Below are 12939 nucleotides of genomic sequence, written 5' to 3'. Positions count from 1 at the left end.
TAAGTCACATGATAGACCATGATGACACACTGGTCTGTGAAATCTGATTAAAACGCTTACAAACATGTCTCCTTTATGAAACTTTGAGTACCAGAGGAATCAGAAGAATTTATTACAGATATGTGGGAGGGAAAGGAAAGGAAAGATGCAGGCATTCCTTCGAACAACAATTAGTGCCTTTGCCAAACTGAACAGTTTCCAAATATGAAAACTGTAGACCTAAACCAATTTGAATATATAAACACTTAGACCAGAGTTTAATCAATTTCAGTCCAGTTACAGTCGGAAATTTACATACACTTAGGTTGGAGTCACTAAAACTCGTTTTTCAACCACTCCACATATTTCTTGTTAACAAACTATAGTTTTGGCAAGTTGGTCAGGACATCTACTTTGTGCATGACACAAGTAATTTTTCCAACAACTGTTTACAGACAGATTATTTCATTTATAATTCACTGTATCACAATTCCAGTGGGTCAGAAGTTTAAATACACTAAATTGACTGTGCCTTGAAACAGCTTGGAAAATTCCAGAAAAATATGTCATGGCTTTAGAAGCTTCTGATAGGCTAATTGACATAATTTGAGTCAATTGGAGGTGTACCTGTGGATGTATTTCAAGGCCTACCTTCAAACTCAGTGCCTCTTTGCTTGACATCATGGGAAAATCAAAAGAAATCTGCCAAGACCTCAGAAAAACAATTGTAGACCCCCACAAGTCTGGTTCATCCTTGGGAGCAATTTCCAAATGCCTGAAGGTACCACGTTTATCTGTACAAACAATAGTACGCAAGTATAAACACCATGCGACCACCCAGCCGTCATACCRCTCAGGAAGGAGACACAGTCTCCTAGAGATGAATGTACTTTGGTGCGAAAAGTGCAAATCAATCCCAGAACAATAGCAAAGGACCTTGTGAAGATGCTGGAGGAAACAGGTACAAAAGTGTCTATATCCACAGTAAAACGAGTCCTATATCAACATAACTTGAAAGTCCGCTCAGCAAGGAAGAAGCCACTGCTCCAAAACCGCCATAAAATAGCCAGACTATGGTTTGCAACTGCACATGGGGACAAAGATCATACTTTTTGGAGAAATGTCCTCTAGTCTGATGAAACAAAAATACAACTGTTTGGCCATAATGACCATCTTAATGTTTGGAGGAAAAAGGGCGAGGCTTGCAAGCCGAAGAACACCATCCCAACCGTGAAGCACGGGGGTGGTAGCATCATGTTGTGGGGGTGCTTTGCTGCAGGAGGGACTAGTGCACTTCACAAAATRGATGGCATCATGAGGGAGGAAAATTATGTGGATATATTGAAGCAACATTTACATTTAAGTCATTTAGCAGACGCTCTTATCCAGAGCGACTTCTCAAGACATCAGTCAGGAAGTTAAAGCTTGGTCGCAAATGGGTCTTCCAAATGGACAATGACCCCAAGCATACTTCCAAAGTTGTGGCAAAATGGCTTAAGGACAGCAAAGTCAAGGTATTGGAGTGGCCATCACAAAGCCCTGACTGCAATCCTATAGAAAATATGTGGGCAGGACTGAAAAAACGTGTGCGAGCAAGGAGGCCTACAAACCTGGCTCAGTAACACCAGCTTTGTCAGGAGGAATGGGCCAAAATTCAGCCAACTTATTGTGGGAAGCTTGTGGAAGGCTACCCGAAACACAAGTTAAACAATGCTACCAAATACTAATTGAAATACTAAATAATTCTCTCTACTATTATTCTGACATTTCACATTAAAATAAAGTGGTGATCCTAACTGACGTAAGACAGGGAATTTTTACTAGGATTAAATGTCAGGAATTGTTAAAAAACTGAGTTTAAATGTATTTGGCTAAGGTGTATGTAAACTTCCGACTTCAACTCATTCAGGAGGGGGAAAAAATGAATTTCAGTTTCTTTCCTAAATTGACTGAATTAAAATGGCATCGACCCCAACCCTGGTCAACACTGCAGTATCTCCCTCACCATGATGTGTCCATCTCCAACTGCCCATCATCATATCAACTCCTTCCCAGCAGGACCCAGAGAGAGGCCATTCCCTTAGCGATCTCTTCTCCTAGAAAAAAAGGGGCTCTATTATCTCCTGTCTTCCAGGACCACAACCTTTCAGCACCTCAGTCCATGTAATCAGACTGCAGCCCCTTAGAGCCTGCCATGTCTCTGCTTCCTCAGCCATTCCCTCAGGCTTTCATTGCAGCCCTTCATACGGTGTACGATGGTTATTGTATTCATTCAGTGTATGTCAATTGTGCTGGCAGGCATGGGTTTTGTTAACACACAATATGCACTCTGAATAACACTAACCTTGATATGAGGAGTGTGCATTGTTTATTGTTTTGCCATTGAGACAGTCAATGTGGGCATTGGCAAGGGATATTTGTGTGCATCGTGCATTATACTATGTTGGAAGTATTCAGACCCCTTTTTCCACATTTTGTTACGTTACAGCATAATTCTGAAATGGATTCAATTGTTTTTTTTCTCCTCTTCAATCTACACACAATACCACATAATGACAAAGCAAAAAATGTTTGGCAGTTTTACAGTTGACCGGGGCAGCTCTAGCAGGGCAGAAATTTTATGAACTGACTTGTTGCAAAGGTGGCATCCTATGATGGTGCCATGTTGAAAGTCACTGAGATCTTCAGAAAGGCCATTCTACTGCCAATGTTTGTCTATGGAGATTGCATGGCTGTATGCTCGATTTTATACACCTGTCAGCAATGGGTGTGGCTGAAATAGCCGAATCCACTAATTGAATGGGTGTCCACATACTTTTGTATATATAGTGTATGTGTTCTTGAGAGTCTCACCTTTCCACACAGGGGGTCATATTAGTGTGTTTCACAAACTGTTCGGACGCTACAGACAGAAGTTGGCAGAGAGGCTGTACTGACTTCAGAGGACACCATCGTGTTCATGAGTCTCATCTTTCCAGAGAGGGGTCATAATAATTTATAGTCCAAACCTTTCGGACACTACAGATGATTTAGTGAGAAGCCCGATTTTTGAGATGTCTCGTGGTCTGACACAGTTCTAGCTCTGTCACCTTTCACTACAAATGCAGAAGTTTTTAGGCGGATGCGGTGGACATATCTCGAGTTTAAATTGACAGATTTTTATGAAGATTTTGTATTATGCTATTTCATTTCCACGTTGTGCGGACATCGACCTTAGTGGGTTCCATGTTTTGTTAGAATTTTTTTAATTAAAAATCTACTAAAAGATACGATGTCTTTATTTTGTCCAGACGTATAAATAGTCACAAATGCAGAATTTCGACTAACTGTAAAAATAATAATAATAATATTTAAAAAACGTGTAAAAATGGACTGTTCAACTTTTTTTTAAACGCACCTGATACAATTCCTATTTTAAGACGCTTGATATGGTCCTCTCTTGCTTAATTTTCATGATCTGAAAAGCAAAAGTTATCCTTGCTCAGCACTCATAGTCTTGGATATGTTGTAAATATGGGCCCAGAAGTACTCAGTATATAAAGAGGATGGTGAATAACCCAGTTACCAGTATTTCCCTGGGTTAGTTATTGTATGTCTAAGAATGCTAAAAAGGAATCCTGGAATTCCTTATTGACCATACTGCCATGGCTATATATATATATATACAGTGGGGAGAACAAGTATTTGATACACTGCCGATTTTGCCGATTTTCCTACTTCACAAGATTGGAGGAGTCTTGTATATTATTATACATAGGTACACTTCAACTGTGAGAGACAGAATCTAAAACAAAATCCCGAAATCAACATTGTATGATTTTTAAGTAATTAATTCGCATTTTATTGCATGACATAAGTATTTGATACATCAGAAAAGCAGAACTTAATATTGGTACAGGATCCTTGTTTGCAATTACAGAGATCATACGTCCTGTAGTTCTTGACCAGGTTTGCACACACTGCAGCAGGGATTTTGGCCCACTCCTCCATACAGACCTCTCCAGATCCTTCAGGTTCGGGGCTGTCGCTGGGCATACGACTTTCAGCTCCCTCCAAAGATTTTCTATTGGGTTCAGGTCTGGAGACTGGCTAGGCCACTCCAGGACCTTGAGATACTTCTTACGGAGCCACTCCTTAGTTGCCCTGGCTGTGTGTTTCGGGTCGTTGTCATGCTGGAAGACCCAGCCACGACCCATCATCAATGCTCTTACTGAGGGAAGGAGGTTGTTGGCTAAGATCTCGCAATACATGGCCCCATCCATCCTCCCCTCAATACGGTGCGTCGTCCTGTCCCCTTTGCAGAAAAGCATCCCCAAAGAATGTGTTTCCACCTCCATGCTTCACAGTTGGGATGGTGTTCTTGGGGTTGTACTCATCCTTCTTCTTCCTCCAAACACGGCGAGTGGAGTTTAGACCAAAAAGCTCTATTTTTGAATCATCAGACCACATGACCTTCTCCCATTCCTCCTCTGGATCATCCAGATGGTCATTGGCAAACTTCAGACGGCCTGGACATGCGCCTGCTTGAGCAGGGGGACCTTGTGTGCGCTGCAGGATTTTAATCCATGACGGCGTAGTGTGTTACTAATGGTTTTCTTTGAGACTGTGGTCCCAGCTCTCTTCAGGTCATTGACCAGGTCCTGCCGTGTAGTTCTGGGCTGATCCCTCACCTTCCTCATGATCATTGATGCCCCACGAGGTGAGATCTTGCATGGAGCCCCAGACCGAGGGTGATGACCATCATCTTGAACTTCTTCTATCTTCATTTTCTAATAATTGCGCCAACAGTTGTTGCCTTCTCACCAAGCTGCTTGCCTATTGTCCTGTAGCCCATCCCAGCCTTGTGCAGGTCTACAATTTTATCCCTGATGTCCTTACACAGCTCTCTGGTCTTGGCCATTTGGAGATGTGGTTGGAGTCTGTTATGATTGAGTGTGTGGACAGGTGTCTTTTATACAGGTAACGAGTTCAAACAGGTGCAGTTATACAGGTAATGAGTGGAGAAACAGGAGGGCTTCTTAAAGAAAAAACTAACAGGTCTGTGAGAGCCGGAATCTTACTGGTTGGTAGGTGATCAAATACTTATGTCATGCAATAAATGCAAATGAATTACTTAAAAATCATACAATGTGATTTTCTGGATTTTTGTTTTAGATTCCGTCTCTCACAGTTGAAGTGTACCTATGATAAGAATACAGGAACCTCTACATGCTTTGTAAGTAGGAAAACCTGCAAAATCGGCAGTGTATCAAATACTTGTTCTCCCCACTGTATATATATATAAAATAAAATATATGCAAAAAAGCTTCACTGGTGGCGCAAAGGATAAAAGACCTGGCTAGGGACCCAAACATTGCAGATTCTAAACCCCACATGTGTTGTAAGTCGCTCTGGATAAGAGCGTCTGCTAAATGACTTAAATGTAAATGTAATGTGCAGACTGTCAACATATGAAGCATAAATATATGGCTGTGTTTGTGTGAGTAAATGCTGTTCAAATGTCCTATAAATGAAATTAAAATGGCATGTGTTTCTATATTTTTATTTTTATTTTTTTTATTTCACCTTTATTTAACCAGGTAGGCTAGTTGAGAACAAGTTCTCATTTGCAACTGCAACCTGGCCAAGATAAAGCATAGCAGTGTGAACAGACAACACAGAGTTACACATGGAGTAAACAATAAACAAGTCAATAACATGGTAGAAAAAAAGAGAATCTATATACAATGTGTGCAAAAGGCATGAGGTAGGCAATAAATCGAATAATTACAATTTAGCAGATTAACACTGGAGTGATATCACCTACAATGCAGTCCTCAAATAAGAATTGCCATTAAATCTGGAGAGAAATAGTGGGGATGTATTCTTATCTGTTTTCATTTGCTATGCTGAGAATGTTGTGGTAATATTAGGTCAAACTTAAATATATATATTTTTAAATGTTCTTGAAATGTTCTGAAGATCTCCAAGACAAGGTAAAATGTATATTGCGTGAACATCAATGGAATATTATGTTAAACCTAAAACAAATAAGCTATGATATTGAACATCATAAAAATGTACTTATTTAATTCTTACAACATTAAAGAAATGTTCGGTGCAACTTAACTTAAGCATTGCATGAATGCCATCACAACTGAGCATATTTTGTGTTTTGGGAACCTATCTCTTCTAATGTAACCACACTGTTCCCACAACCTAATTACATGTTCTGGTAACCTTTAAATATATTTGAAAGGCTGTTCTGTAAACATTCTTGCAACATAAAAGGAATGTTTTGTGCACCCTGATACAAACATCATTTGAATGTCAGCACAACTGGACAGTTTCTGTGTTTTGCCAAAATATTTATTGTCATGTCCCCACAATGTTACCAAAACCTAATTAAACATTCTGGAAACCTTTAAAGAACAGTGTTCTGGGAACATTCCTGTAACATCAGGTGAATGTTTTTTTGCACTCTAAAAGGAACATTGTAGAATCATTCGCACAACTAGACAGTTTTTGTGTTTTGGGAACATCTTTTGTGATGTCACCACAGTTTTCTCACCAGATTAATATTTTGTTATCTCTGAATTAACAGCACATCTTTCATTTGCATTGTTCTTCTTCCTAACTTAATATGTTTCCCAGACACCAGTCCCTTGGCTGCTGACCTTCCAGAAAAACAGCCAATATGGCGGAAACAGTTTTTGTTTGAGAAGGAATTTATTCATGAAGTGCAGCTGGTAATAGCAGTATATACAGTATTGACAGAACTAGAGAAATGACAGGCTTTTAACACTATATGTCCCTTCAGTTTGCCCAAGATACCAGAACAAGCGTCTGCCACCTGAAAACCAAATGATCTTCAACGGGAATATGCTACTGAATATTTATAAGAAGTGTTACTCTTACTAGAATAAAGAATATTGATAAGAAATTGTAAAGGCAAGTGCACCTCTGGTTCATTCAGTAGGCTTTGCTTAGTCACTACACTTTATTGCACAACAAGTGTATGAATGAAGTGTTCAGGGGCGGCAGGTAGCCTAGTGGTTAGAGTGTTAGGTCAGTAACCGAAAGATTGCTAGATCGAATCCCTGAGCTGACAAGGTAAAAATCTGTTGTTCTGCCCCTGAACAAGGCAGTTAACCCACTGTTCCTAGGCTGTCATTGTAAATAAGAATTTGTTCTTAACTGACTTGCCTAGTTAAATAAAGGAAAATGTAAAAAAATATATGGATGGCTTAATACAGGTGAAAACCATTAACCAGGCTATTTGCTAATGATTCAATAGAAAGGGCAACCGATTTGCTACTCAGTATGGGATTTATGCCTTTTCAAGAGGTTGCTGAGAACCTACAGTAATTACTTAAACTCACAATGCCTTTTAGGTTTGTAAAGCCATGGTGAATATATTAAAGCATACAGTACACGTCCAACAGTTCCTCTCTTTCATCCTGCTAACAGAGCCTACAAGAAACCCTTTGATAGAAGCAAGGAGACATCCATATGTAATTATATTTGATCATGTTTGCATATGTCACTCCCACAGTCTCTGTCACGCTCTGCGATTTGGCTGCTCTCTCTGATCGTTTTGGAAACCCTTCCTAGCTCCTAATCCAAAAGTTGATTCTCTTTCCTTTTTTCAGTATGTAGAAGAAGAAACAGATGCATTGGAAGAGTAGAATCAGACATCCTGTCTCATTTATCTGGAAGAGAGAGATAAGTGAGCACCCCGCCTCTCTCAGGGAACGCACATTAACCATGCCTTGAAGGCTCCCTCTGCTATGTGTGGAGGGGGGAGAGATGGGAGCGGGGGAAGGGAGCGAGTGTCTGTCTGCTGGCCGTAAGCGCACCGATTTTAGAAAACTCACTTAGAAAACTGAGAAAACGTCCCCATCACATGCTCTCTAGCTCACCCAGCTCTGACGCTATGTCAATAGTGAGAAAATGCCCGATGCTTTACCATGTTTTTTAAGTGTGATGTGCGATGCTATCTAGAGGTGAAGGACTGACAAGTCTGAGACGTGTAAACTTTTGTCCTACAGTAACTCATGACCCTGACCCTGTTACTGAAGTCTGGAGGAGAAACTGCACAAAAACATAATAAAAAGACAGTTCACTTTTTTCTTGGCATGTCTTACATGTCTTAAATCCACAATCCTTGATTTGTTTCTCGGTCAGCTGCAGCCCCACTACTTGGTTTTGCTATAAAGCTGAGGGATGGGGCAGGATAAATTAATTAAGGATTGTGCCTTTAATGTATGGACATCTTCATAGTATCTGTGTGACAAGGAAAATCAATGAGGACAATACAAAAGTATGCAGCAAAAGAAACAATTTATTTGGAATATGCATTACTAGGACAAAGAAAGAGACCATAAAACCTACATCTTGTTAGCTATTTTTTTTCTCCACAGAAAAACGGTTTTAAATAGGAATTAAAAAGACAATTGTTTTGCGGTTTCCATTTGTATACCTTTTTTACATTTGCAGAGATCTTAAAAGTTAAAACCTGTCAAGAAAAAGGCTCCACGGTTTCACTCTGAAATCTTTATAAAAAAATAAGTAACATTCAAAAACACTGCAGTACGGTATTTTATTAAAGAACAAAATACATGCACAAAGAAAACATTTTATGTTGACAAATTTTAGTTTCTTATTTCTTTTTATAGTAATTTTTTCCTTTTATATTCAAAAACTTAAAGCATCATTACATGAAGCTTTCAATAATACGGTGATATTGGACAGGCAATGTGAAAAGTAGAGTGATGTTTTGTTTTAGGGGCACTGCATCACAAAAGATATTGTTCTGCTGGCCACATGGCTAAAATGATCAACAACAAAAAACAAACATCTGGATGGAAAGGCCAGGGTACACCACTCCAACATAGTCCACTCATACACATGTCGTCTGTCAACTGAAAAAATATTTTGCTTCACTCATCATAGTACACCTCCACGTCTCCAAAAATGATATCAAATATAAAATGTACTGTTTCTGAAAGAAGGACTATGGTGGATTCAGCTGTGTGGTATTGTAGTTACACTGTATAATGTATATCTGTTACCATGGTATACGGATTTGGTTGGACACTAACTTTTCACATCACCTTTAATTAACAGACAGTAAACATTTTAGAAGCAAGCTTGTGTGTCAATGCTTTAGACTGAAAGTACAAAGTGAACTGTGAGTGGATTATATCTGTAATGTGAGAGGAACTCTTCCCTACTATCGGTCTGTGTCTGTCAAACATGACTTTTTAATTAAATTGAACCTTTATTTAACTAGGCAAGTCGGTAAAGAACAAATTGTTATTTACAATGACGGCCTACTGTAGCTGCGTTGTTTTAAAATGGATACTGTCCAATTACCCCCCAAAATGTAAAACCAGAATAAAGGTGCACATCTACTTATACTCTATAGAGCATAAAAATGATGATGCAAGTTATTCAAAACATGAGGACATAAAAATATATCCCAACATCTTCTGTATCTGTCTGTGTGCCATCAGGGTTAGTCTTTTCCATGTCATATCTATAAACAAACACTCGTGTATTTTTGGTTTGTAGTACAGAGAGAGTACCTGAACATTTCTATGAGATGAATACTTCAGATAATACACCATTTTACAAAACAAACAAAGCTAAATTGGTTAAGCTGAATCCAATCTGTAGAGCTGAAGCTTCTGCAGTTATTTTTTGGTATCAAGGGAATGGTAGGGTAGATATGTTGAATTGCACAAGAAGGCAATGTGTAATTGTGTGTAAGCAAATACTGTAGCTACAACAAAATGAATAAATCTAATATCACATTTTGGATTTTTTGCGTAATTTAGACTCAAGTCAAATGCTAGGAGAAAGCTGTAATATAAGAGTGAGTAGAGACCAACCTTGATAACCAAAATGTAAAAAGAGGATGATATGATAGATGTTCAAACTCAGTGACAATAATAAATGGACAGAAATATACTACTGAAAAAAAAGAAACAATTTAGCACCAATGGCATGAAATAATGAGGGAAAAGAGTAACTTTGAGAAAGATTTTAGAATTGTGTTTAGTTGTGTATTCCATGACTACCACCTGGTTACACAACATCAGAATGAACATTTACATTAAAATGCCTTTTTTGCACTTACACCTTACACAAGTGGTTTTGGTTACCAGCAGTATTTGGCTATTTTGATTACACTGATGTACAGTGATAGTGATCATGGTAGTGTATGTATGTATGTGTATGTACACACACCATATGTTCAAAATATGAAAATGATATAAGCATATTATTAATGTGTGTTCTCTGTACTGTGTTCTTCTCTTTGACAAATACATATGTTACCCTTCGTAGGGTAATCACTGGAAGTGACTGTGCTTAAAGACATTATATTGGCATATTTTAATTGATGCTAATGTACTCACTGATTAAGTGTTCCGGATACATTTTTTTAACTGATACTCAGTCCACACTACAAACAATATGTCAAGTGCAGGAAATCCATTAGAATTCCAGTAGATAGAATCACCATGAAGCTAGAATCACCATGAAGCTAGAATCACCATGAAGCTAGAATCACCATGATCCATTTCTTTATAACCTTCCAAACCATCCTTTCCATTCATTCTGGAGCATTTTGTGTTTTGCTTATGCATTGTCGACCACTCATTCAGTATGAACAGAACACACGCCATTGTTGCACTAAAAATGTGTCATGTTTTATGGACCATTGTAGAAGCTCTGAAACAGAATGCCTAAAATGAGGAGGAACATTTGAATCTCAAGGTTCTCCTTTCAAATCAGCCCATTGTTAGCTACTAACAAGAAATGTTATTAAGCTACAGTATGTGATGTGAAACGTCAGATGGATATGTATTTTTCCACAAGCACAATGTCATATTATAAAAATTCCCCTCCTGTGTTGAACTTTGGCACTATGGACAAAACAAATGTTGGGAATGAAGTAATTATATAGGGTAAAACTTGTCACAGAGGCAAAACTGTCCTCAAAACAAGCCTTGAGACAGGACAAGAGAGATTGGGAGCTACTGTCAATGTCAGTAATTACAAAGGGGAAAAAACGATCATTTTTTAGAAGTTTTAGAAGTCAATCTACAAGATACGGGCAATACTGTGTATRCGTGTTGTAACTATTTGCCTACTGTGTTATAAGTCAGATGATCACACAGAGGCAACATGGATATCTGGTGAAGAAAACTGTACAGACAGTGAATGAGGTCGTAGATAAATGGGAGAACAGAGCCCTACTCAGGCTACTGACTGACTGTGTCATAGTTGGTTGTAGAGACGGGACATAAGACATGAAGAACTGTCTGTGGTGATGATGGCGTTTCATCCTGTAGTCCCCACCTGTAGAGAGAGGTCTCTTGCTCTGTGACCAGTCTAGTGACACCTCCAGTTCTGGCGGGGAGCTGACTGGGGGCTGGCTGATCGAGGGTGGAGGTTGGGGGTGTCTGGATGGTGGTGGAGGGTGGAGGGATCAGTTGGACGTGTCAGAGTGAACACTTCCAGGTCCTTCTGTGGGTGATGTCACTGATGAGGGGGTGGTTGCATCCTGCCAGCCTCCGTTTGCCTGAGAGAGACAAAAGAGACAGAAGGAGAGAGGAAATATGAGTACAGGCATATACCCATAACATAGGTTTTCTCTGGCTACGGGTTAAGCGAGTAATGTGTCAGGATCGTGTTTCGGGGGACGCATGGCTCTCGACCTTTGCCTCTCCCGAGTCCRTAGAGTTTCAGCGATGGGACAAGTTAAAAAATATAAAAAGGTTTTCTATGCTTTTTTTCTCTCTTTTCTTTCAGAGTACATATTCATTATGCAGTTCAATAAGATTATTATAGCATTGAATGCTGTATCTGTGAAGTCCTGAGGGCACATGTAGTAACTACGGTATGAGCTTTAGTCCTAATGCTAGAACAACTCCTAAACTACTCAACCTATAATCCCCTACAGCCTCAAGCCAAATCTGCATTGGACAAACATCTACTTCACTCAAATTACAGTAAACTAGACCTCATATTTCAGAACGAAATTGTCATAAAAATTGTTTGAAGCAACTGAAAATTCTGTAAATCACAAATATCACTATCAGATCACATACAGTGTGCTAAAATGATTATAATGAAAACATTTTGTCTTCACTTCAAAACCAATATGATTGCAATCTTGTATCACTGGGATTGATAGAAACGCCTGCCACATAATAACAGTGACAGCATCTGAAAAGGACCTTAAAACAAAAGTCACAAAACAGTCCTAAGAAGAATCAATGGTAGCAAATTATGAAATTGGGAGATTGAATGAAAACACAATGAAATACTTGTAGGCCATTTCCAGTCCTGGAGACGAGCCCGCTAAAGAGCATTTGGGATATAAATAGCAAATTTCATGCCATCAGAAAAAATGGAAATGGTTCTCGACAGCCTTTCATTTAAAACCCCGTTATTTCAGGCAGAAGAAAGTCTGTAATAAGAAATGGACCAAATTAAAGTCTTAAAATGTCTGACTTTGGTGACACTCTGTCTATTTCCTACCTGTAATTACTGCTCTAGTCTACCACAAATCACATTATGCATCTGCTCAGTCATTATCAACACAGAGAGGGGAGGCTTTTCATCGTGTAACAGATAGATTGTCATGTTTTGTCTTTGATCATCATGTCTTGTCCCTGTGCTTCCCTCTGCTGGTCTTATTAGGTTCTTTCCCTCTTTCTATCCCTCTCTCTCCTCCTCCCTCTCTCCCTCTCCCGCTCTCTCTCTCTATCGTTCCGTTCCTGCTCCCAGCTGTTTTTCATTCTCCTAACGACCTCATTTACTCTTTCACACCTGTCCCCTATTTTGCCCTCTGATTAGAGTCCCTATTTCTCCCTCTGTTTTCCGTCCCCTATGTTGCCCCTCGTGATTAAATCACACTATTCTTTCCCTCACCTTGTATCGCGCTATCTGGTCTGTCGGATTCAT

General features: G+C 39.2%; 1 protein-coding gene across 4 annotated transcripts in view; it reads right to left on the bottom strand.

Moving 5' to 3' along the window:
• Window positions 1–8284: 8284 nt before the first annotated feature.
• LOC112070953 (pre-B-cell leukemia transcription factor 1) overlaps window positions 8285–12939 on the bottom strand; it is a 110939-nt gene continuing 106284 nt past the window's right edge. For 2 of the 4 annotated variants that reach the window (XM_024138409.2, XM_024138410.2), the window contains one exon: window positions 8285–11551. In XM_024138409.2, coding sequence (XP_023994177.1) covers window positions 11459–11551 — 93 coding nt within the window. In that variant the 3' untranslated portion in view covers window positions 8285–11458. The remainder of the gene's footprint in view (window positions 11552–12939) is intronic. The other 2 variants (XM_024138411.2, XM_024138412.2) reach the window with 1 other exon arrangement.

The sequence above is a fragment of the Salvelinus sp. IW2-2015 genome, unplaced genomic scaffold, assembly GCF_002910315.2.
Source record: "Salvelinus sp. IW2-2015 unplaced genomic scaffold, ASM291031v2 Un_scaffold1467, whole genome shotgun sequence".
In the NCBI taxonomy this organism is placed as follows: Eukaryota; Metazoa; Chordata; class Actinopteri; order Salmoniformes; family Salmonidae; genus Salvelinus; species Salvelinus sp. IW2-2015.
Note: the sequence above shows the minus strand (reverse complement) of the source record. Positions and strands in the feature narration are given on the sequence as shown.